Raw genomic sequence first — 25,901 nt, 5'->3', positions numbered from 1 at the left:
TTCCCCCGGGTCCTGGGGATATTCGCATATACCTGACATCTTTGATACTTCTAGATAAATTACTTTATATCTTGCACTATTATTGGCTAGTAGTACCATTGCCCAAATGCTTTATGGGCGATTGTTCGAGCTCCTTCATGACTCCCATAATCACCTTCATGGCTCCCACAATCACCTTCATAGATATTCTTTAGGATTTTCTGACCTTCCTCCTCTGTAATAGTTATGGCTGTGTCAAGAACATTATGTATAACCAACATCAATTAGTACATATTTAGAAGACTTTCTTATTACTTGTTTGGCCAATAACTCATCATGGTTGATGACGTGGGTGGAATGGAGCTGCGCCATGATTGGATAAAACCTGTAAAGAACAAAATGTAAGGTGGTGGAGAGTGCTCACGATAATCACTTCAACACTCAAGTTAGTATCTCGAAGGATTAAGAGAATGCAAGGAATTATTTAGAGTTTGAGTAGTATTAGAGAATAGCGTACCTTTATCTCTGTGATTCTTCTCATTTTATACTGTAAGAGGTAGAGATAAATATATTACTTTTTGATAATCCGGCGATGATGTGATCGACTGCTTGATAAGACACATCGCTGCTAATAGGTGGGAATCTTGCGATTCTAAGTATAATGGGGATATGCTGGCTGTGCCTGATAACGGTAATTTCGTATCGAGACTCGCCCTATTGAAGGAATGACGAATCTTTTAATGATGATTTGAGTGTTAAATTGTCCGAATCTTTTATTTTTCGTGCTGAATCGCGTTTCTCATTTATCCGATTCTTACCACGTAACCTTATTTTATGGTAACAGCTCACAATTTATTTTAAACGGTTATTATATAATATCGTTTAGTATGATATCTCATTTTAAATGATATTATAATTTAATTAAATAAAATTTAAATATTAAAATAATATTTTAATTAATTTAAATAAAAATTAACATATCTAATCAATCAAATTTAAAAAGTTTCAAATAAAATAAAATAAAATTATCATTATTAAAAAATTTTTATAGATAAAAAATAAAAAATTATACTTTAATTATTAAATTTTAATAGAATTAATAAATTAATTTTTATATTTTTAAAATTAAATACTTTAAAATTTTTTATAATCAGTGTTTTTATCTATTTTTTATTTTAATGAAAAGATATTTATTTATTATTTTTTAAATGGATTCCTTAAATTTTAATATAACTAATAGATAAATTTTAATATTTTTAAAATTAAATATTTTTATAATCAATCCGTCTAAATTTTAATATTTTATTTACTTTTTACTATTAAAAATATAAAAATATTTTTTTAATTTTTAAAATTAAAAATATTAAAGAGTTAAATTTTCATATATTTTTTCTCATTCAATAAAATTTAAACATTTTAATTTTTTATTTTATTTAAAAAAACACATAAATTTTCCATTAATTTTTATCTAAAGTATCAATTTATTGTATCCAATAATTTTTTAATATATTTTACCTTTCAATTTCTATTTCTTAAAATATTTTAGTGTTATTATACCTTTAAAACTTCAAAAAAACTTACAATTTTAATTATTTTTAAATTAAACTAAGTAGTTTTATGGAAAATTTTTATAAAAAATATTTAAAAAAATTATACTTTCTAATTTAATCACCTATTTATTTTAAACTACTATCTATAATAAATTAAAAAATTATGGTTTAAAACAGACAAACTGACTATAAAAAAAATTTTAAAATTTAATTTTAAAAATATAATAGCTGATTTATTAATTATATTAAAATTTAAAAATTAAAATATAATTTATTTAATATAAAATACTTCATACTACACATCAATAAGGATCGAATGTTTATTAAAATATTTTTAGATATTTAAAATATTTATTATTTTTTTAATTCATCGATTAATATAATTATAAATAGAAAAATTTTTAATTTAAAAAAATTTATTATAAAAAAATTTAAATATTAAATAAAAAAAAAAGGGATTGAATGACTTGCTCGTATGGGAATATGCTCGAGCTCCCCTAGCCCTAGCTAGGAAAAACCGTCCCAATTGGCGGGTTTGGTTCAAAGTGTGGTTTTATTGGACGATATTGAACACGATGTCGTATTGCATACAAGCCCGCGAATACAAAACCCTACTTTCTCCAATTAAAAATAAAAAAAACAAAACCCTACTTTCATTTTGCAACTTTCATTTCTTCATCTTCCTCAGTATTCAATTCCGTCGCAAGCTGCAGTCACTAATAAACTCCGCGACTGCTTCGCCGAATTCAAGGGCGGCTCCCAATGGGCGGAGAAGAACCTCTAGTTAGCTCCAAGGCGGAGCTGAAACACAAGCAAAAGCTCAAAAAGAAGGCGAAATCCGGTGGCTTTGAGTCTTTAAACCTTAGCCCCAATGTCTACCGAGGAATCAAGCGGAAGGGCTACCGAGTCCCGACACCTATTCAACGAAAGACAATGCCTCGCATCCTCGCCGGTTCCGACGTCGTCGCCATGGCTCGCACTGGCTCTGGTAAGACCGCGGCGTTTTTGATCCCAATGCTCGAGAGGCTGAAGCAGCACGTGCCTCAGGCAGGTGTTAGGGCTCTCATTTTGTCACCTACGAGGGATTTGGCTTTGCAGACCTTGAAGTTCACGAAAGAACTTGGCAGGTTCACCGGTTAGTTTTTTTTTTTTTTTTTTCCTTTCTTTCTGTGAAATCATTAGTGTCTCGGAGTAGATTGCTGCAATCATTGACTACTTTTTAAGTATCAGAAGATAGTTTTTTTTTTCAAAAAATTTTTTATTTGCTTTTATGTCTAATTTGAATGGAATTGATCGCTGTTGAAACTTTGCTTTCTATGGTCCATTTCGTTTCCTTTTTTTTTTTTCAAAGAAAGAAGTGAAGCTCGTAATTACTTCGGAGTACTTTTTGTATTTTGTGTTAGTTGTCGTTCAATATTGGGATAGACAAAATAATTCTTGCAAATAATATGTTTGCGTGGGCCAAATGATACTTCACAAATGCCATTTCATTAAGCCAAGGGACACTGACATTTTTGGGTCTTTTAAATATGGCTTCCGGAATGAACTTGTCCCTAGCTTCAAACTGAGGCTTAGTAAATTAATCACCAGCAGCTGAGCCCTTCTCTACATGTTGTCTCGAGTCCTTCTCTTTAGTGTTCCACAAACATGGAATATTTTAATTCTGTCACTTCTGCAGATCTTCGTACCAGTTTATTAGTTGGTGGTGACAGCATGGAAAATCAATTCGAAGAATTAGCACAGAATCCAGATATTATCATTGCGACTCCTGGTAGGCTTATGCATCATTTATCTGAGGTTGAGGACATGTCTTTGCGGACAGTGGAATATGTGGTTTTTGATGAAGCTGACAGTCTGTTTGGCATGGGTTTTGCTGAGCAATTGCACAAAATCCTAACCCAGTTAAGTGAGAATCGGCAGACCTTGCTGTTCAGTGCAACTTTGCCAAGTGCCCTTGCGGAGTTTGCTAAGGCTGGTCTTCGAGATCCTCAACTTGTTCGACTTGATCTCGACACTAAAATTAGCCCTGATTTGAAGATGCTGTTTTTCACCTTACGACATGAGGAAAAACATGCAGCATTGCTGTATTTGGTAAGGGAGCATATTAGTCCTGATCAGCAGACATTGATATTTGTTTCAACGAAACATCATGTTGAGTTTCTTAATATTTTGTTTCGAGAAGAGGGCATTGAGCCTTCTGTATGCTATGGTGACATGGATCAAGATGCTCGCAAGATTCATATATCAAGGTTTAGAGCTCGAAAAACTATGCTGTTAATTGTGACAGATGTAGCTGCTAGGGGTATTGACATTCCATTACTTGATAATGTCATCAACTGGGACTTCCCCCCAAAGCCAAAAATTTTTGTCCATCGTGTGGGGCGAGCAGCGAGGGCAGGTCGAACGGGTACAGCATTTTCTTTTGTGACAACTGAAGATATGCCTTACCTTTTGGATCTTCATCTGTTTCTTTCAAAACCAATCAGGGCTGCACCTGCTGAGGAAGAGGTTTTGCAGGACATGGATGGAGTAATGAAGAAAATTGATCAAGCAATTGCAAATGGGGAAACTGTTTACGGGCGTTTCCCTCAAACTGTTCTTGATCTTGTTTCAGATAGAGTTCGAGAAATTATTGATTCATCAGCAGAACTGACCTCTTTACAGAAAACCTGCACTAATGCTTTTCGCTTGTATACAAAGACAAAACCTTTGCCGGCAAAGGAATCCATTAGAAGAGTGAAGGACTTGTCACGTGAAGGCTTGCATCCAGATTTCAAAAATGTTCTTGGAGGTGGTGAATTAGTTGCTTTGGCATTTTCTGAGCGCTTAAAAGCATTCAGGTAAAAGTGAAAAGTTTTCCTGTAGTCTTTAGTATTCCCTTTTGCTTTTCAAGTAAGAATGAAGGTTGTTTCAATAGTTCTATGACTTAAGGATACAATGCATGGATTGTCTTAGGCCCAAGCAGACTATACTGGAAGCTGAAGGTGAGGCTGCAAAATCAAAGAATATGCAGGTAACCTGCCCATTTAAAATATGCTTGATTGTACACAGTTTGTGAAAGTAAGCCCTTGATCTAAATTTGAAACCATATGCTTTCTTAATGTTTATGCTAATAACAATAAGTTGGAACTTGGAATGACTTTGTCCGCTTCATTTTTTTTGGAACGTAGGAAACTTTTTTCTCCATTTTTTTTTATCCTCATTGTTTTCCATTATTATTCATTATTTTTTTGTGTTTCCATTTCCTTTTAATCATAGAAGCTCCAATTTTCTCTGTCTTTGGGGGAATCTTAATCATATTTGTATAATTCTTTGTATTTTCTGTTACTTTGTTGTTCACTAATGACTTTTAGCTTTTATACAAATAATTATTAACTTGTTTCTCCATATTTAAAAAGGTGCTCCTCTTTATTGAGTTTTGCTTTGATGTTATGGCATAATTGTAGGGCCCTTCTAGTCAGTGGGTTGATGTGATGAAGAGAAAAAGAGCTATACATGAGGAGATCATTAACTTGGTGCATCAGCAACGCTCAAGCAAGAAGATGGAAAAGGTAGATATGTTACTTGTAACTTGAATTGCAGCCATTATACTCTTAATATAAATTATGTTATAATCCTTGACAGAATGAGTTCAATTCATTGAAATAATGAATCACCGTCTGAGATCTGAATTTCTTTTATAGTCAATGTGCCATATCTTTTTGTAGTCATTCTCACTCACCTGAGGAAGAACTGCTTTGAGGAACATGTATGCCGCAGTTTCGGTTGCGCATTGAATTGGACTGGTTGAACCTAGTACTGGAACCACCTTTCTTCTTCTTCTTCTTTTTTTTTTTTTTTTTGGGGGGGGGGGGTCCCATTCCCTCTCCCCTTTCAACCTTGAACTGTTGGTGGAACCAGCGGTTTAGCTTTGACAGTCCAGCTTTTTTTTTTTTCCAAAAAATAAAAAATTCAGAAAATTATTTCAACTGTTGGTGCCTCAACCTGGATTGAATTGGAACTGAGACCTTGGGAACCGTCTCCCTTGGACTGGTTTAAAATCTGGTTAAGGTTTGGTTGATCAGCAAAATGGAACTGCATGATTCAATCTTGGCGAACTAGAACTGGCCCCTGGCCATTCTGTGTAGGGATGCCATTCGTTTTTTAAGGTTTTGCATGAACATGGATGTTATTTTCTTAAGTTCAGAGTCTAATAGTGTAAATAAATAACACAGTCCAGTATAGGTTATATTGTCTTTGTGGTATTATTATAATAGATATAGGTAACTTACTCTGTCATTCCCCTTTAACTTTGCTCCTGAAAAAAAGTTTTGTGGGGTTCATATCTCTACTGTGCAAGCCTTGCTGCATAATTAAAAGTTCAAGCTTTGACCCATCATCTCTGTAGTAGTTACTAGCATTTTCATTATTATGTTTGCAAAGTTTAACTATTTCTTCACTTTGGGTTCTGGTGAACCTTTTGGTACTTGCAGGAAGTTCAATCTGAAATTGCTTCTTCAAATGGAAGGGAGAAAAAAGGTTTGCTCCTGTCTTATATATACCATATTCTCTCTCTTTAATGTCTTAAACCTCAAGTATTTATTTCGTAGTAAAATAAAAGACCTTTTATTAAAACTTTTTTTCCTCTTCTGACAATGATCTGCTTTGGATGTTAGAAGCTCGAGGTTCTAAAAGAAAGGCAAAGAACTTCAAAGATGAGGAATACTATATAAGTTCAGTACCAACGAATCATGTATGTTATACACCTATTACATCCTCTACTATTATTCATCGAGTAAATATTTTATTTTAATACTCTTAATTATAAACTCTAATGAATCTTATTTCCAGGATGATTTTGTACTTTTTGTTTATATGGGAGGCATCTCGTTTGGTTGAAAGGATATATTTACTTAATAAACAGAAGACATTATAGATATTGGAAATCTTGGCTAACTAATATGTCTTGCATTTGAATGCTACTTTCAGCATACAGAGGTAGGCCTTTCAGTGAGAGCTAATGAAGGCTTTGGATCAAATAGGTAAGCTTTTACTATGATACTGTTGAGTACTGTTTTATGAATGACTGATCTGGTATGATCTTATTTTGATAAAATTTGTCATATCCTCTTCTTTTTCTCACTAGTTTATGGAAATTATCTTATTAGGCTGGACACTGCTGTCCTAGATCTGGTTGCAGATGATAGCCAGGGCATGCAGAAACAAAAATCTGTGTACCATTGGGATAAGGTACTTGAAACATTTAAATCATGTTGTTATGGGATTGTTTTGTATGAATGATGTTTCTTTTTTATTCATGAATGCACATGGTGGCAGAGGAGTAAGAAGTACATCAAATTAAACAATGGTGAACGCGTCACAGCTAGTGGAAAGGTACTCCTTTGGCCTCCTATTTTTACCTCTACAATGAGATCTTTGATTTTATTGTAAATGTTTGGCATCTGAAAAAAAAAAAGAATCTCAATTAAAGCTTGTTAATTCTATAAGTCAAAATTTTCCCTTTTGTCTTTAAGTTTGTTGCAATCTATTAGATGTGAAAGGCAAAATTCACCCCCTAGTGGAACTCAAAGAGTTCTGGCACATATTATGTCTGTTAACATTTTTATGTGTCTTGCGAAGACTTCCTAGTTCATACTACCCTGTGAGTTTCTTTTTTGTTGTGTAAACGCACGCACAAACAATGAATGTTGTAAGTAATGGAAAATTGAGATAATATTTGTGAATGGGATAAGGCAATTGGCTAGTCTAAAGGGTCTAGTTATTGGTCCTAACCAGGAACATTTATTAGGGGGCCAGTTATTGGACTCCCAACCTTGAACCATTTTGTTATAGACACTTTTATCGGCAAGACTTATCATCGACAGCAGCAAGTAGATCGCAGCTCAAACAATTAATCGTCATTTCTAGAAAAGATTATTTTCAGATAAGGATGAGTTTTATTAGACTAAGAATATGCTGTCATAGTGCTATTTTATTCTGATAGGGATTTTGCTATTTTATTTTAAGTAGGACTTCTAATTTACTTAGGACTATTTGCAATAGAACTCTATTTCTAATCTCTATTATAGAGATGAATTTTATGAATAAAGGAAGCATATTCTAAGATATAAATCGAGATTAGAGGCTCTCTCTTTAACGAGTCTTGAAGGAACGGGCTCCCTCCAACGAGCTCTATCACAGCAATCATGGGTTCAGCAAAGCGAGGAAGAAACAGAAATAAGGGAAAGGCTGTTGCAACTGAAGAATCGGCAGTTCATCGACCCGTGACAAGATCCTTGACCAGAGAACTCAACACATTTCCAGTCCCAGCCAGTTCGAAATGCCTGATTCTGAACTGGAACTGGTCCAATTCATAATATTTTTCCCTATTTTACAAAAAAGGTGTACTGGTTCCCTTTAATAAATAATGTATTGTAAACTTAAATGTTATAAGTTTATGCACTTTCATGTATAAATATTAACTTTATTGTAGTTTTAGAAATTTTGAACTGGGTTGAACTGGATGGCATGTTTATTAAGATCTTTTGCTCTGTTGTTTTTGTGCCGATTATAGATAAAGACAGAAAGTGGTGCAAAAGTAAAAGCTAAGAGTACTGGGATATACAAGAAGTGGAAAGAACAGTCACACAGAAAAGTATCTCTTAAAGGAACTAGCAACGAAGGGGATGCCGAGCAAAGCTCAAGTTTCTCAGGTATTTCTCTGAGTTTGAATTTTCCAGTTTGCTGTTTTATATTGATGTTCTCTCCAAAGTTACTAAAATTTCTTGTTTTATGGTGGTCATTATTTTTATTAGTTTTTTTGTGTATCAACCTAAAATATTGCTGAATAGTTGCTTTCCTTTTCCATTAAGACTTCTTAATGCATTTGGTTATCCAGTTGGTGGCTTTACTAATTGTTTTAATAACAGCTGTTAGTTTATCATGCTTATACATTAGGAAGAAGTACAAACAAGAGTGTTCTATTATTTGATCTGTTCATTCTTTAAGGTAAAAACTTGAAGGCAAGCATAAGAAATATATATGGTTTATTTTTTATTGGTTTGTAAAGTCTCTCACATAGTATGTAATCATTGGATGGAAGGGGGAAGCACAATAAATTCGAGGAAGGAAATGGGAAGAACTGGTACTTTCTCTTTAGACCGAGAGAATAGGAGGGAAGGAAAAAAGATATGGAAAGGTGCTTTCTTGCACAAGAAGTAAAATTTGTTCATTTCCAGAATTTAATGGAAACAGTGAGGAAGTATATTAAAATTTTTAACGATGCTCTCCCTGGATATGTTTTCGCCCCTTGCTATATCTTCTGCATTCCTCCGCGCTTCTCTTATTTCCTGTTCAGTTCAGAACTTACTTGCAAACTATGGTTCATGGTGCTTACATCATGGTCTCTTCTAATTGTATCCATCGAATGTCTTATCGTGTTTCCTTGTGTAATCCAACATTTTTCAACTTGATAATTACTCGTGGTGATGGCAATTTGCCTTGCAGCCAACTTCTCTAATATTGCAATTCCTTGGTTAGTCCTAATAAGTTTTGTTTGCAGGAGACCACCAATTACGTGGAAATAATAGGAAGTTTAAAGGGGGCAGGAACAATCACTATGTGCCTAATGCTAATGTGCGTTCAGAAATAAAAAATCTCGAACAAGTGCGGAAAGAGAGACAGAAGAAGGCCAACAAAATCTCCCACATGAAGAACAAAGCTGCCACAGGTAAAAAATTTGGTAAAAATGGGAAAAAAGGCAAGGCAAGGAAGCAACGTTAGTTTATTTAGTTGATGATGTGTCGGTGGAGAAAATTTTCTGATACAAATAATAGGAAGAAAGGCAAAGAAGTCCTGCCACATTCAGTTGGTTTGTGATCTGACGCACAGGACCTGAGAAGGTTGATAAAGTTTTGACACCTCCGATCATTCATGTAAGCATTATTTTCGTTAAATTATTTCCGAAGTCTTTAACAATCAACATGTCTTTATTCGGACAGTTAGATTTTCATATATTTTTTCAACAGCTGGCCGTTTATGTTTGTAAGATTATATTTGTATGTATTTATTAACAACGGATTTACGTCAAGCTTCTTATGGGGAAAAGCTCCTTATGTATTTGCTCTGTTGTTTAACATCAACCTTAGCTTCTGCATATAGCGGCTGTTGAAGACCTCATCAATAGTATGTGGGTCACTGGCTTTACTGTTTAAAGTCTTGTCACGAGGTTACTTCTTTTTTCTGAAAAAACTGTATTGGACTGAGAGTTGCGAAATTTAAAATTAAATTGGTAAGCTTCGGTGATTAAAAGATTAAAGTAACAAAATAGTTTTTTTTTAATTACATTTAATATGTATCTGTGGCTGTGGGTGTGTGTATTAGTGGTGTATTTAGCGTTATTAGTCTTAATTTGAATTATTTAATTTTCTTTATTTGAATATCACAAACGTCTGTAAGTTTCTTTGTGTAAAAATATTTAGTATATGAAATTTTATGGTTTATTATATAATTTTATTATTGTTAAAATTTTATTCAAAGTCTTAGTTTATTATTGTATGAAAAAATTAAAAAAATATATAGTTATAACATTTTACATTACTGTTATTGATATGCCCAAATTACACATCAATAGTTATTATTTATTATGCGCTCTGTAATATAAAATACATCTTGTTTTTTTTGGAACTGCGATAATCATTGTGAAGGATTCTGTGGGTGAACAGCCATTACTCTAGAGTTGAGAGTACGCGGTCCGCGTCCACGATTGACGTTTTGATTTAAGGCAATAAGATGAGTTTGTAAGTGTTGAGATCTGGTAAATCTAAAGCTGAATATCCCACATTTGAAACAAAGTTTTGTTTTTTTTTTTCTAATGTCAATCTGAATTAGGACTATCTAACAGTATAGATGTTACCATCAGGCCGCCAGGCTTTTATGGTAACAAAATCTTTTAACTTAAATCAATCTTGTTCTTACGGAAAAAAAAATCTTATTGTGTTTCCGAAAAGATTTATATACTGGCTCAACTTAAAGTAACCATTACTGATCTCTGCAAGTAATAATTTAGGCTCTATGTTTTTCGTAGAAAATATTTTTTAATTTTTTGATATTTGGAGTTTTAAAAAAGTTGATAAAAAATAATTTTTTATTAAAAATATTAAATTATTTTTTTAAACATAACTTATTCTTTAGAAAATAAAGTCATTTTTTACTTTTTGAAAAATTTTATTAGGATTTCTATATATATTTTATTTCTTTAAATTAAAATTAAATAATAAAAAATAAATTATTTTTATTAAAAAATATCTTCCAAATATGCAAACAACCTTAATTATCAAATTATCAAATAATAATTGCCTTGTGGCTTAGAAAGACAAATATAGTAAACTGATAATTTGATCAATTTTTGTTGCCCATTGCGGCATTACCACTACCGTAGTGATATTATGGTACAAAAATGCTATGAATTTTGTTTTGAATGGACGGTTCGTACGCATTTCAGTTCGAAATTATTATGGTTTGGAAACAATTAAGGTTGGGTTCTAATTTTAATTCACTGCCGATTTGATTTTGTTTTAAAACTATATCCGTATTACTATTCACACATTAGAATATATAAATTTATTTTACATTATTTATTAATGTGTATGAAAAAAAATTAAATGTAACCAAATCAATCAATATAAATTTAAAAATAAAAAAACAGAAAATCAATAGTTTCAGTTCATTTTAAAAATGGAAAATTCGAAACTAAATCATTAATTTAGTCACTAGTCTGATTTCGGTTCAATTTACAGACAACACTGCCCTACACATGTAAAAGTATCATCGCATCTCTAAGGGGATTAAAGTTCACGATACTTCCGTGGCTTTAAGTTTTATTTTAATGAAAGAATTATTAGCATGAGCATTAATTAATATCCCTGCCATTTAAAATTCTATTTATTTATAGAAAATAATTTATATTAAATTTTCACTTCGTAATATTTGATGAGTGTGCTAAATTAATATATATATTTACGATTTAAATTGAAATTAAAACTATTATTTAGTTTAATTTAAAAGTGAAATCAACTAAAATAATCTAATAGGGTAATTTAGTGTAATGATAAAAGGTACTGTTTGAAAATATTAGTTGCTTTAATTGTTGTAGTTATTTTGCCGGTGATTATTCAAATATTATGGCCCCATTTATTTTATAGCAAATAATTTTCAGAAAAATATTTTATATATTTTTTATGTTTAAAATATTTAAAAAAATTAATAAACAGAAAATATTTTTAATAAAATAAAAATTAAGTAATTTTAAAAGAAATAATTTCTTATATGCAAAAGAAAAACAAAACGCAGTTTCTACCTTTTTAAAATCTTATTAACACTTTTATATATAAAATTTTTAATATATTTTATTTTTAAATAAATAAATAAATTATACCATAATTAATAAATTAATTTTTATATTTTTAAAATTAAATATTTAAATATTGACGTTTTATTCCATCTAAATTAGTGTTGGTTCCATCTATATATTTTATTGATTTACTGTTTAAAATAAAAATAGAATATATTTTAATTTTAATACTACTATGGTTTTTTATAATATATAAAAAATAGGACCACGAAATTTGGAAGAAACGTGCGAATCTTTCCATCCGATCCGACCAAATAGTAGAAAGCCCAACTTATAGAATGTGAAGATTAGACCACAACACTCTTAACTTTACTAATGCTCATAATGAATAAACCGACCACTTTAAGACTCATACTATAAATGAAAATTAAACATTGAGACTACCGACCTCAATAAAAACCGAGCACGATCTGATACAATCTGAAGATAAGTACAAACCTTAACTGACCTTTTCAAAACCAGAGCAAACGAGCAAATCTCTTCAAAGCTCGCGCTGCAATGAGACAATTGAATACAGGCACAACTGACCTCAATGACCGAAAGGAACTTGCCTCCATAATAGATTAGGTGAGCCAGGCACGAGGTATGCCAACCTCCAATAAGGTGGTGGGCCCCCCTAGTCTCCCTCCGAAATCTTTAATGTGCATGCTGTGCATCTGGCTAATATGACGTACATGATAGACAAAATATGAACTAAATTTGCTATGTATTTATGAGCCGCCTGACACACCTGTTAAAGAGTGTCACGTCCAAACTGATAGGACTTGATGCCAAAGGCCATCAATTGAGCTGACGATGGTATATATACCCGAGAACCAATGGGATGTTAATCTCTCTCTCATACACTTACAGAATAATCTCTCTCTTAGACTCTCTCTTCTCTTCAATGCTTTATTATTATTTGCTTTCTCTTCTTATTGATGAATCTCACATAATTCTATATTTAACTTAAGTGTCGGAGTGATTGCACGGGCATCCTCCTTAGACCCTTAATCATCCTCTCATATTTTGCATATCTCCTTCCTCGAGATCAAGTATAGAGGGACCTAACGAAACCAATCACAGATCAACGATCAACCTATTGAATTAAGTCACGGTACAGGCGTCCGTATCTGACCACCCCTCTAAATCTTAGTTCATCAATTCCTAATTTCTCTCTCCTAATACTCTTTTATTTCTTCATTACTTTTTTTTTCCCTCATTTTTTACGACATATCTTTTTTCATTGCCGATTTTTTCACTCTCTTTTTCTAAATCATCGATTATTTTGAGTGCATTTCTTCTTGTTTTTTATATTCAAAACTAGCCGGATCTTGATTTAGATTACGGATAAAAGTTGGGAAACTCTCAAAAGAAATTTGAAAATTTTGTGTTGTTTGGAGGACAATTTGCTGAGTTTCATTTTACAAACAAGCAATAGAAAGAAGTTGAAAATTGGTTGAGAAGTGTTCCAAAGAAAGAAAAATGATATGCAAGAGCATGGGACAACAAATTGGAGATAGAAAATATTCTTTAGCTGCATAGTGGAGACATGCCTTGAGAAGGAGATTGGAGAAGTAGAAGAGCTTGATGAGCAGGAAAAATTTAATTGTCTTCTGCTTGATGCAAATGGAGAGTGGAATTAATGACAATAAAATTGGTGGGTCAAAATTCAAATGAAAATTTGGGCAGAATCTGGACATGCTGATGAATGAACAAGTGTTAAGAATTAGAGTCTATGGGGTAGCGTGAGTTGGAAATTCACTTCTTGTTCTTTGGAGATTTTTCAAGTTAAAATTAATTAACGATGTGTAATATCCAGCGATTTCCATCCCCAAACATCCGTCCCACGTCAACGAATTATGATAAATCGAAATTGTATATATAATTAACATGAAACTACTAAATAATTTAAATTAATTAGGTCACATAAATTATACAAGTCTAGTAGACCTGCAAGAAAAATAATATCTGAGAATTCAGTCCTGAATTAGCAACTGTATCCGATTCAGTTGCAACGAAAACGTCGCAAATTTAATAGGGGAGGGTGTAATATCCACTGTTTCTGTCCCATATCGATAAATTACGACAAATTAAAATTATATATAATAGTTAGTATGAAATTACTAAATAACTTGAATTAACTATTTTAGATTAGTTTGAACCGAATGGTTATTTTATATTTTATTACTAATAATTTGGATCAAAGGATTTTCGATTCAGATGGAATAAAAAATAAGAGAATTAAGTGTTTAATTTTAAAAAATATATAAAAAAATTAATTTTTAAATTTTTTAAAACGTTTTTAATGTATTTTTTAAATGTAAAAAATAAATTAATAAATTTTTTTATAATATAAACACTAAATAATAGTTTTCTTTCTAACTATTGGGTAATGTTATTTGAAAAAAAAGCACTGGTTGTTGTAATGGAATATTTACTGTTAATATAAACAGAATAAATACTCCAATAATAGGAGAAAATACTAAAGTATTTGAGCCAATAATAAATGGCCAAGTGGTGAGAAACAATAGAGGAATCGCACGTATCAACAAAAGCGGGAAGTGTACTAAACTTGCTGCTAACTGCTTTTAGGTTTATAATAACGTTAACTTCCTTTGTTTCCTCTTCTTCGCCGCACACCTCAACGTCCTCTCACTCACTCACTCTCTCGCCGGTAACCCCTCTCTCTTTCGATTTTTACCTTTTCCCTTGTTTTATATCTTCCTCTCTTTCTTCTTCTTCTTCGTCTTCTTCTCATGTTCAAGCCTTAGCTTCTTTTTCTTTTTCTTTTTCTTCTCGTTTCTTTTAGCTTGATGGGTGTTAGTGATTGTTTTCAGTAACAGTGAAAATGCATGTTAATTTTTCTAAACTAGCTTGATTACTTATCTTAATAGTACTCTACGTCTAGTGTATTAATTCTATTCTATCTTGTTTATGGAAGGTTGTTAACATTTTCTTGCACTTGTTATTCAAAATTTTGCTGTTATTGTTTCTGGGTTGTTTTGATATTCTCTGAAATGATTCTGGTTATTACTTGGAATCTTATTATGGTTTCAAATTTGTGGTCTTTTTTGATAATTTGATGATTGCTTTATAAAGGCTCGTTGTTTCAGTGATATCTTTACGGCTTTTCTAGGAAGCAGAGTTTCTGGAAGTGTGGTATAGTTTTTATTTATCAGAAATTGTAAGCCTTGAAGCTCTTAATCTCAATTATATATGAATGAATGAATGAAAACAGTTTTCCTTTAGAGTGCTCAAAGCTGAATGTTTGATTACCAAGCTGACATATGAGGAAGGTGTAGTTGGAAATCCCAAATATAGTTCTTTTTGCTATTGATTTAACAAATAGTCCTTTTTATTTTCTTTTACGTTTACTAATAGAGATATGACGAAAAAAAATATCAATAATAATAATAATAATAGTATTATTATTGTTTAGTTTCTGTTTCCTGGAAATCAATTTCTTCAGAGTTCCGGATTTGATCTTAAACAATCAGTTCTAACATAGGGTGGTTCAGTGTCTTTTCAGGTTAACTACAAGAGCTTGCCTTTTCAGCTTAGGTTGTTGATAAATTGAAGCACTTGATGGAAATTAACCCATTAGTTTTGGCTCAGCTTGTTTTATGACTCCTGCACAGCCATTAATGGATATTGATCCAGACCATAAACATCATTCTATAAAAGTTGAAGTTGATATAGATGACAAAACTAGCTTGGCAAGATCAGATGGGATGAGTTCAAGATGCGTAGACAATATTGGAGAAACAGTTGGTGAGAGAAGCACTCTGTTGGATGAACAACCTAAGCCAATGGACCATCAGGATGTAGAAGTTGACATAACAACATACAAAAACATAAGTGAGAACAAATCAGCAGAACCCGAAGATCCAGATGCAACTGAATATTCAAGCTCATTTGCAAACACTCTTTCTGATACTGAGAAATGTTCTGGACGAAGTGAAACTGAAGTGGAATCACAATTTTTTGATGACAGTGATTTGGCATCCCCATATGATGCATTCAGTAGCATTTTCCAGACAAGGTATGTTTCTGTTCCTTATGTGTGTGTGTCAGAATCAGAACATTGTTTGATGTTTGCTTGTTCTGTTTTATTATATTATGAAGACATATCTTGGATGAATGCTAAAAACTTTTTATTCAACAGTGAAGCTGTAGCAGTTAAAAATTAGAACACTCTAGGTTCTACACAGTTAGAACTTTGGTTTTTGTCTTTCTTTTTCCTTGTTTTTCATGTTGCCTTGTCAAAAGTCTGCGTCAACCTACAGTATATTTTTGGTTTATTTGTTCACAAGTCTGTTTTGTCCTTCCTTTATTTTGTTCATACATCTATATATCCTCTTTTTGCTTGTATTGAGTCTTATTCTTGGAAAGTTAACAATACATATTAGGATTTATAAACTATAGTGATGCAATTCTAATTAGGAATCCTGAATAAAATAGACTATAAGATTAATAGCAAACCTTAAAAGAAAAACTTTCTAAATTTGCATTAAAATTAAATCAAGAGTTTGAATCTTCCTATACTGCATTCAATCAGGCATTCATTTCTTCCAGGCTTATGCTACATGATTTGTTATGGCCATTCATTTGAAGGATATGGCAGTATGAACTGAAGATTGTCATTTTATTTGATCCAGCATATATTAATCAAATAGTGAAGAATGTAGCCTTGAGTATTGTTCCCAAGTTAAGAGCATTTCTTATTACACAATAGCTTATGTACCTCTGGCATCGTTTGCATGATTTTCCCACATTGTTAGATGTCTGAAGTTTGGAGAGTCCCTCTTAATGTTTTGCCCCTTCTATAACTTTGGAACTAAAACATTACCCTTTTGAGCCAAAGTAAATAACAATTTATTCAACTTACTTTTGTTCCATTTAGGAAGAAGAAGTTAACAAATCACTGGAGGAGCTTTATACGTCCTCTGATGTGGCGCTGCAAATGGACAGAACTGAAAGTTAAGGAAATTGAATCTCAAGCATTGAAATATGCCAGAGAACTTACAACAATTGAACAGAGAAAAAATTCACAAATCTATCAATCTACATTTGAAGACTTTTGTTCCAAGTCTGTACCATTTACAAATCAATGTTATAGAAGAAGAGCTGTAAAGAGGAGGAAACGAAAAAGAATAGAAGATACAGCTGATGCAACATCATATATGTTACACCATAAACTTTTTTCTTATCTGGGTATATGCTTCTTCATCATACTTGCATATTGTGGTTTAGCTTCTACACTGTCCACCTCTTTCTTCTTAATGTTTTTCAATTGCACTTCATCATTTATTGCAGAAAGCAAGAGATCCAATCCAGATGGAAGTTCAATGATAGATGATTTTGACAATACAGGTGATAATTTCTGTTATATTTTTATTAATTTTTCTCCTTCAGGCATATAATTACGCAAATAATGGTCATTGCTGCATAATTCTTAGAATTGTGATGACTTCTAATTATTGTGTTTTTAAGTTGTAAATCTCAAGGATTCTTGGCTGTGCAGCACTGTCAATACTAACCAGTGAAACTTGGTGTTTTCATAATATGTTCTGATGTTTATTGTTGTTATTATTTAATACATGTGTTTTTTAACTTTCAGAATTTTTCAATGATTTTGTAATTGACTGGCAAAATTTTGGTATTATCTTGGATCAGCAATTGCAGAACATCATGCTGATTGCAATGACAAGTTTGGCAATAAAAATGAACAATTATCTTTTGAGCTTGAAGATAGTGATAATTCCTTGGAGCAAGTCCTTTGGAAAATTGAACTAGTGCAATCTCGTATTCACAAGCTGAAGAATCAACTAGATATGGTGATGTCAAAAAATGCCACTAAGTTTTCTTCCTCTGAGAATTTAAGCCTTCTAGCACCCGGTGATGCGCAGACAAGCTCGGCTCCTAGTCCAACATTCTCAGCTGGCAATGGAGAAACAATGCCAATAGGGGCTATTCATAACGTGAATCAGCATATCTCAGGATATGATATTGGAGATTTGGTAATGCCTGATAGTGCAATATCAAGTTATGGAGAGGCTATTCATGTACCTGATATAATTGAAAGCACAGTTGGAATGTTGGCTGCTGCTGATGTTACCTTCTGTCAGCCACAAATTGGAGATTCATGTGAAGATGTAAGTAACATGTAGTTACTGTAATCTATATATATTATGTAATTTATAAATGTTACTATTGAATCACAATTGATTTGACTGAATGTGATTTTAAATTCAAAATGGGAGAATTGTTCATTGAGCTTATATACCAAGAAGCCATCATGTGCTCATATATATTAGCTTCTTTGTAACCTTTCCTCAGTAATTGACATCTTTGCTATGAGGCCCCACATCGGCAAATTGCCAAATGATTTGGTAATACGTAAATCCTAACTCAAAAACTACTAAATAATTTGGAATAATCACGTTGCGCCAAATGAAAAATATATCCAACAATTATCTGGGTCAATTTGGACCGGACCGTTACACTTGTCCTTCTGGAGTTGTTTGCGTTGTTGATGACAATAAAAAATTTATTGTTTTTATCACTTTTGTCTAAACACTTCCGAATTTGCAGATTGTGGATAATGTGCTGATACATACTGAAGCAGCTGAGGGAGAGACGCACGCTTTCATAGGGACAAATAATCAACTCCTAGAGAAACATCGTGAACAAGACAAAGGAGAAGAAGGAGAAAGCACCAATCCTTGTCCAGTTTCTACCTCCGAACCAGATCCAACGACGAAAACCATAGTGTCACAGGAGCAATCAACTCTGAAGTCATATTTAGCCTCAGATTTCCAGTTTCCAAAGAACAAAAGAAAGCGGGGCGAGAGGAAAGCTGGTTCAGGTGGCTGGAGCAAGAAATGTTCAGGAGAGCTTGATAGCCAGTAATTTGTAGGAATTCTCTGTCAAACCAGATCAAAAAGTTCCAAATGCATGGCTTTTGTAATAAAGCTGCAGGCAATGATACTGGCCTTGTTCTTGAAGGTGTGTCCTTAATAAACATAAACTTCGGCACCAGCTGTTGGTGGCAATTGCTGGTCAGGAACATGTCATTTTGGAGATAGAAACTGAATGATCAGCACAGAGGTTTTGTCTGAAAAACACAAGTGTAGCAATAACAGCTGGCAAATGGAGCCAATTTTCCAAGGTCAAGATCTGGTGTGCATTTCTATTTTCATTAAGGCTTCTGGGTTTTGATGACTGTTTGCAGCTTTGGGAAGAAATAAAGTCTTGTGTTTTTTCCTGGCAGAGGCTTTGTTTAGAGCTTCAAGCTTTTAATTTTGTCAAAGTATTTGTTTTTTCTTATCCATTCCCCCCTGAACCTTGATGAACATTGAGAGTAGACAGTTCATTGAATCAACACTGAAGATCATAAAGTTCTTGAAAAACAATTTTGTCAGCAATTCAGCAGTTCAAGAGCTTGAAGTCCAGAGAAATTGGAACCTTGATGCTCATGTTTCAATGAGTATTTGTAGTTTGAATTGATTGTTTTTAAGTCACCATGAAGCTCAGGATGCTGAAAATAATGTTGGGAAAAGAAGAGATGGCAGAATCAAACAAGAGATCAGGATGGATGATAGATCTAAGCTTTAGCTTTTGTTAAATTTGATGAGAGTTTGAACTTGAACTTGTTTAATAGACACCATTTTGAAGTTCAGGTTTTGGTAGGATGTTGTTTATTACAATCATGAGCTAGAAATGTAATTGAAGAGTTGATTGGCCTTGAAGAAACTTATTTAAATCTGATCAATTATGGTTTTAATACTCAAACATGGGAGTTTCATATGTTTTATTTGTGAATTTTACTTGTATTTTGAATAGAGCCGAGTAAATAATAATTTTTATTATTTTTTCATATAGGCTCCATTTATTTCACAGAAAATATTTTTTAAAAAAATATTTATACAAATACTATGAATTTATTTAATGCTAGAATATTGAAATCATACTCATTTAAAAATAAAAAAAAATCCAATAACCACACTTAATAAAGAAAATAGGGGGTAGTAAAAAATATATGAGTTAAATAGTTAAGTCTTAAAAAAAAAATAAAATTGTGATATATATTAAAAATGTCAAAGTAATTTAACAGTAAACAAAAGGGTGAATTTCTTTTAAGGGAAAAAAATGTTAAAAATATTTTAATATATTTTTTAAAAATAAGAAATTTAATTAATGAGTTGTCTTATAATATAGGATTAAATAATAATTTTTTAAAAAATTGTTAACATTAATTAATTCATTTGTTTTAAAACTAAATTAATTAATGATTTATGTTCAATTTATTAGTCATGACATTTTTCCCATCCGAATTAACTTCAAATCTTCATTAGCTAATAAATTAAATGAAATAAAAATAAGTTTTTATTCCAAAATTAGTTTTTTTTTTCTTCATAAAACTTACATAGAATTAATTTTGATAAAATACTTTAAAGTGTCATAATTAAATCATAATTTTCCCCCGACTCAGAATCCCTAATGTTAGTGGGGTTCAAGTATAGTTGTTGATTTTGCATATCCCCCAACTGTATTCATTTACTAATTAATTAATTTACTTTTCTTTTAAAGAAAATAATATAAATAAATTAAAATTTTTTTAATTAGTCTCTAAAAAACTAATTAATTTATTTTTTAACTTTAAAAAATACATCACTTGAAATTTTAAAAAAATCTAATAGCTAATCTCTATTAATTTTGATGGTAAATATTTAATATTTAATTCATATGATATGAAAAATTTATAAATATAGGATTTCTCAATTAATATTTAAATTTTTATAAAATTATCTATTACAAGTAAAAAATTAGACTCTAAAAACGTAAAACCATCTTGATCTAATTGGAAGGACATATATCTTTTTGTTTTAATTTATTTTTTTTATATATATTCTTATTTTTTAATAAAAGAGTGATTTCATAAGATCCGAATCGGAAAGATATAGCTTTTCAAAACTCATGTCACAATGGATCTCTTGAATTCAAAACTCGTATTTTATCAAACTCTCATCCTTTTATTTCACTTCTTTACTGTGTTTCTTGAATTTGTAAAACTGTAACAATTGATTGTCTGAGAAAATTTTAAGTTAATAAATTCATATGATTTATTTAAAAGCTTAACCCATAATTGCCAAATGATATGCTTCTGTCTTTTTTATTTATCTAAATCAAATTTGAATCCATTACGTAATAGTGATTGTTTAGCCTTTTTAAATTAATAAATTAAATTTCATTAAATAAAAACAATTAGACCAAATAGTCTTTTGCCTAACTTTTTTTTTTTATAAACTATAATTATTTCATTCTTAAATTTTGTAATATATAACTATTAAACTTCTTTATAAACTATAACTATTTCATCTCTACGCATAAATATAAATTATATACACTCTACGCTTTAACTTTTCAAAGTTTAATAATTATATTTTTATAAAATTAAATATTAATTATAAAACGTCAGTAGTTTAATTAATTTTATATAAGGGAAAATTACTTTTTAGTCCCTGAGGTTTAACGTAATTAATACTTCTGTCCCTCTATTTTGACGACCCAACACTTAAGTCCCTCACTTTCTCTTCCGTCCGAATTCGTAGTCCCTCCGTCAAAAATGGCCGTTTGGAACATGTGAATTGACAAAATTAACCCTTACAAAAAATCCCTCTATTTCAAAATCACGAAACCCTATTCCTCTTTCTTCTCTGTCTTTCTTCTCCCTCTCTGTCGCGCTCTCTCTGTCTTTGTCTAAACACTTCTCTCTCTCTTTCAGCTTTGTCCCTTTCTTCTCCATCTTTCTTCTCCCTCTCTGTCGCGCTCTCTCTGTCTTTGTCTAAACACTTCTCTCTCTCTTTCAGCTTTGTCCCTTTCTCTGGCGCTCTCTCTGTCTCTCTCTCTCTCTGTCGAAACTAAACCCCTCTGTCTTAATCAAAACTTGTCCCTATCTCTCGTGCTCTCTCTATTTTCGTCGAAACCTTTTCCCTCTCTCTCGCGCTCTCTTTGTCTCTCTCTACCGAAACTTCTCTCTTTGTGGTCCTAGTGTCCCTCATTTTCTTAATCTTTTTGAGAAACACTGAACCCACCATATTTCAAAAGTGGAGTCAGCGTTCATATACGCGGAAGAAAACGAAATCGTGGTCCACTTTGAAAGTGCGAAAATCCCTTTTCTTTTAAGGTGAAGACAAATTCGTTGGTTTACTGTTTAGACTTTTTGAGTTACAAAAAATAAATTTTTATTGGTTTTTCTAGGGTTTACTGTTAAGATTAGGGGTTTAATGATTTGAGAATTAATTTTATATTTTTCTTTTTATTTTTGCAGATAGCAATGGATAAATCTGAGAGGTACAATTTGTTAATCAAATATGAAGGGCGTGAGGAGAGAATGAACAATTTGCTTGCTAACAGGTACTCCTACATCAGACTGTTGACTGACATATATGAGTTGTTGGATTTAAAGAGTGATTTTATAGAGATTAAGGCTGGTAATGGTTTCACAATAGAGAATGATGTTGATTTAATGCTTATATTTGAGCTTTACAAGGAAAATCGAGAAATCCCCTTAACTGTTACAACTAAGGCAGTAGCATTAGATGTAGAAATACCTAAACAAAATAGAAAAGGGAAAAATGTATGTTATATTGAAATTGACCAGGATGTTGAGAAAGAAAGTGGTAGTTGCAGTAATGCAGGTTCTGTTAGGGGCAGTGAGGGTGTGTTTCATGAAGTTATTATTGAGGGTCCCAATACTGAGGATAGTGAAGATGAGGAAAATGTAGAAGGTGGAGAAAATGTAGAAGGTGAGGAAAACATAGAAGGAGAGGATGAAAATGTAGAAGGTGGAGAAAATGTAGAAAGTGAGAAAAATATAGAAGTAGAGGAGGAAAACATAGAAGGAGAGGAGGAAAATGTAGAAGAAGCTGAGGATAATGCAGATTATGTGGGTGCAGAATCTGTGGATGTTGATTCTGTTGGTGCTGATTCTATGGATGCTGATAGTGAAGACAGTAATAATGATGAATTGTGTAAAGAGAATGAGATGGAGGATGAAATGATGGGTGATAGTGATTCTATCCTTGTAGGTTTGCAGTTTCACTTGAAAGGAGAACTTGTTCATGTGGTTGGTGGGACATTTCAGGCTTGCCATGCAAGCATGCTGTTAGAGCAATAGGATACAAGAGAGCTGAGATTGAAGACTTTTGTGATGAATATTTCACCATTTCTACATACAAGAAGGTATATCAACATGCAATACATCCCATACCACAAAGGGATTTGCAACCAGATGAGGATCACCCACCAATGCAGCCTCCTCCTTTGAAAAGACAACCAGGCAGACCAAAAAAGGCAAGGAGGAGAGAGGATGGTGAGGCAGGTCCAGCTCCAAAGAGAACAAGGAATGCCACAGTGGTTTGCAAAAGATGTCACAAGTTGGGACATAACAAAAGAACCTGATGGTGAGGTAAGAATATCTTGTGCAATTATTATTTTCATTTATTATTTCAATTTATTTGACTATTTCTACTAATTTTGATTGTAGTCAACCAGTAGTCAGAGGGGAAATCATTTTGAAATGGAGCAGACTGGACATGAGACAGTGGATATTAATTCTACTCAACCAATGGACCTTCATAGCCAAGCATCAGCAAATTAAGATTCATTTTGGAAAATTAAAAATATTTTGGAACTTATGTTTTTTTGGGCAGATTATTTTTGCATGTTGTGATATTTTTTGTGGACAGGTGTGCAGGTTGTGAGTTTTTTGTTGGATATATTAGATGTGCAACATGTTTTTTTGAACAAATTTGGTGAGTTTTAATTTAGTCCAAATTGGATGAAATTTTGATTTTTTTTTGGACATAATTACTGTACAGTTTTTAATATATATATCCTTTTTATTGATTTTATTTGCAGGTTGAACATGTATTGGTCTTCTTGAAATCTTTTGATGTGCAGCTATTTTGGAAATATACGGGTCATTTCAGATATGCAGATATTGTAAAGCTATTTTGGACAACTTGGGAGAATTTAGATAGGCCTTTTTGTATATATTTTGTAATGTAATGGAAAAAATTGCATTTGCAATGTAATGGACTTGATCAATACAATGATAAGACTTATGTTGTCATTCAAATGATCAAACTTTTATATGAATGAATATTCAGTTTTTTTCACATCCTGTGTATGCATTTACATTTATTGTTGACTATTTTTTTTATAACATTTTTATATGTGAATAGGGATAAAGTACTTTGTAACAAAATAATACATATGTGAAGAATACTGTCACTTGATTAACTAAAAATTTACAACACTATAGTCCCCATATATTAAAATATTCAAACACTATAATCCTCATATTTTTAAATTTGCAGACACTTTAGTCCTTATGTATTCAATTTTTAAAACACTTACGTCCTCATAAAATTAAATATTCAAACACTTTAGTACATTGTAATACTGTAAATTTGAAATATATATTCACAGCAAAAAATGATAGTTTCTATTATCTAAATTTCTGGTACATATTATTTCAAATCACTTTCATTGCTACTCCAACTAAAATAACAATCAAAACAATATAAATTGTTCTCAAGTGGCACATAATCCCCCCAATATTTGCAATCTCATCTCTAGTAGCTCTTTGTTCTTCCTTTATCTTCTTCAAATCATTCTTCATCTTTGCAATATCTTCTATTACCTTCTCTAGCATTTCTTCTATAGGTGTTCTTTTTTCGATTTTCCATCCCTCATCCACGTTAATGCTGCCACTTGATGGAGTTGAACTTTGATTCACAGGTTCACACCACCCACGAAAACTTCCACACACATTATCTCTGCAAAAATAATATGGCCTATTAGGGTTTTCGGCTGACTCAAAAATTCTTATCCCAGCCCTTTTGCCACATCTGCAGTTCACGTTCTTCAATCTTCCGTTCCAGTACCTGGCAGACCCACTTGATGCAGACATTATTCTTCTCTAATGATGATTCACAATAATCGTCAACAAAATAGAGAAGCTGTGTGTTTTTGTGATGTGGGTTTTAACAACCAAACACCAAAATCCAAACCCAAAGGTTGAAAATTTCAGAGAATAACAGAACAAAAGAGAAAGAAAAACAACAATCACAGAGGCCCAAAATTAGGGAAAAAAAGGGTCAGAAGCCGAAAGGAAAATAAATTGAAGAATAGAGTTGACAAAAGAAATTACTTGAAAATCAAAGGGAGTTATCCTTTTCCTTTCCTAAGGAAGAGAGAATCAAGGTCAATCCTGCAATAGAGAAACTGTTTCTACAGCAAGGGAGGGAGAGAAAGGAGAGAAGAGAGAAAGGCGAGAGGAGAGAGAGGAAAAAGAAATATTGCGGGATCTTAGATTGAAGGGATTTAATAAGTTCATTAAGGGTAATTTTGGAATAAATTCTCACCTCTCACTTTTGACTCTTTGACCAAACGGCCATTTTTGACGGAGGGACTACGAATTCGGACGGAAGAGAAAGTGAGGGACTTAAGTGTTGGGTCGTCAAAATAGAGGGACAGAAGTGTTAATTACGTTAAACCTCAGGGACTAAGAAGTAATTTTCCCTTTATATAATGAGCAGTATTCGATTTAAACTGAAAAAATCAATAAAATTGAATTAATTCAAAAATTCGATTCAGTAATTTATTCTTTTCGGTTCAGTTTGATTTTTATTTTTAAAAATTTCAGTTATTTCAATTTAGTTCGATCGAATCAATTATTGACAATAGTATATTATTTTTGATAATATAAAGAGATTAGACAATAACTAATTAAATTTTAAAATATAAAAATAAGGTAAAAAAATAAAAAATACCATTAAAAAACTCAACCGATTAATCTGAATTAAATCGAATCAAATTAGACTAATTCGATTCAAATCGATTTCTATTCAAAATCAATTCAATTCGATTTTCATAAATACTAAAGTTCAGTTTTCGATTTATTTAATTCGATTTCAATTTTGAATCAA

The 25,901-nt window shown here is 32.0% G+C and overlaps 2 protein-coding genes across 4 annotated transcripts; both read left to right on the top strand.

Annotated features, from left to right (window-relative positions):
• Positions 1-2,144: 2,144 nt before the first annotated feature.
• Positions 2,145-9,626, top strand: LOC110613452 (putative DEAD-box ATP-dependent RNA helicase 29). 2 transcript variants are annotated; one of them, XM_021754590.2, is made up of 11 exons: positions 2,145-2,664; positions 3,208-4,369; positions 4,485-4,542; positions 4,976-5,080; positions 6,002-6,047; positions 6,188-6,261; positions 6,498-6,550; positions 6,677-6,758; positions 6,846-6,902; positions 8,083-8,221; positions 9,070-9,626. In XM_021754590.2, exons 1-11 carry the CDS (start codon positions 2,292-2,294, stop codon positions 9,288-9,290), a joined length of 2,370 nt encoding a protein of 789 aa, XP_021610282.1. In that variant the 5' UTR covers positions 2,145-2,291; the 3' UTR covers positions 9,291-9,626. The 2 variants fall into 2 exon arrangements, with proteins under 2 accessions (XP_021610282.1, XP_021610281.1); XM_021754589.2 differs by having other exon boundaries at positions 6,185-6,261.
• A 4,867-nt stretch (positions 9,627-14,493) lies between these two features.
• LOC110612516 lies at positions 14,494-19,780 on the top strand. 2 transcript variants are annotated; one of them, XM_021753289.2, is made up of 6 exons: positions 14,494-14,575; positions 15,431-15,943; positions 16,805-17,115; positions 17,218-17,274; positions 17,578-18,056; positions 18,496-19,780. In XM_021753289.2, exons 2-6 carry the CDS (start codon positions 15,525-15,527, stop codon positions 18,811-18,813), a joined length of 1,584 nt encoding a protein of 527 aa, XP_021608981.1. In that variant the 5' UTR covers positions 14,494-14,575; positions 15,431-15,524; the 3' UTR covers positions 18,814-19,780. The 2 variants fall into 2 exon arrangements, with proteins under 2 accessions (XP_021608981.1, XP_021608980.1); XM_021753288.2 differs by having other exon boundaries at positions 15,420-15,943.
• The last annotated feature ends 6,121 nt before the right edge of the window (positions 19,781-25,901 follow it).

This window comes from Manihot esculenta, chromosome 4 (assembly GCF_001659605.2).
Source record: "Manihot esculenta cultivar AM560-2 chromosome 4, M.esculenta_v8, whole genome shotgun sequence".
Classification (NCBI taxonomy): domain Eukaryota; kingdom Viridiplantae; phylum Streptophyta; class Magnoliopsida; order Malpighiales; family Euphorbiaceae; genus Manihot; species Manihot esculenta.
Note: the sequence above shows the minus strand (reverse complement) of the source record. Positions and strands in the feature narration are given on the sequence as shown.

Excerpts from the sequence above, each read along its gene's own strand:
- LOC110613452 (XM_021754589.2), top strand. The coding sequence starts at position 2,292 with ATGGGCGGAGAAGAACCTCTAGTTAGCTCCAAGGCGGAGCTGAAACAC. Across the intron at positions 5,081-6,001 it reads CAAGCAAGAAGATGGAAAAG|GAAGTTCAATCTGAAATTGC; the intron begins GTAGATATGTTA and ends TGGTACTTGCAG. Across the intron at positions 6,759-6,845 it reads CTGTGTACCATTGGGATAAG|AGGAGTAAGAAGTACATCAA; the intron begins GTACTTGAAACA and ends ACATGGTGGCAG.
- LOC110612516 (XM_021753289.2), top strand. The coding sequence starts at position 15,525 with ATGACTCCTGCACAGCCATTAATGGATATTGATCCAGACCATAAACAT. Across the intron at positions 17,116-17,217 it reads TAAACTTTTTTCTTATCTGG|AAAGCAAGAGATCCAATCCA; the intron begins GTATATGCTTCT and ends CATTTATTGCAG. Across the intron at positions 18,057-18,495 it reads TTGGAGATTCATGTGAAGAT|ATTGTGGATAATGTGCTGAT; the intron begins GTAAGTAACATG and ends CCGAATTTGCAG.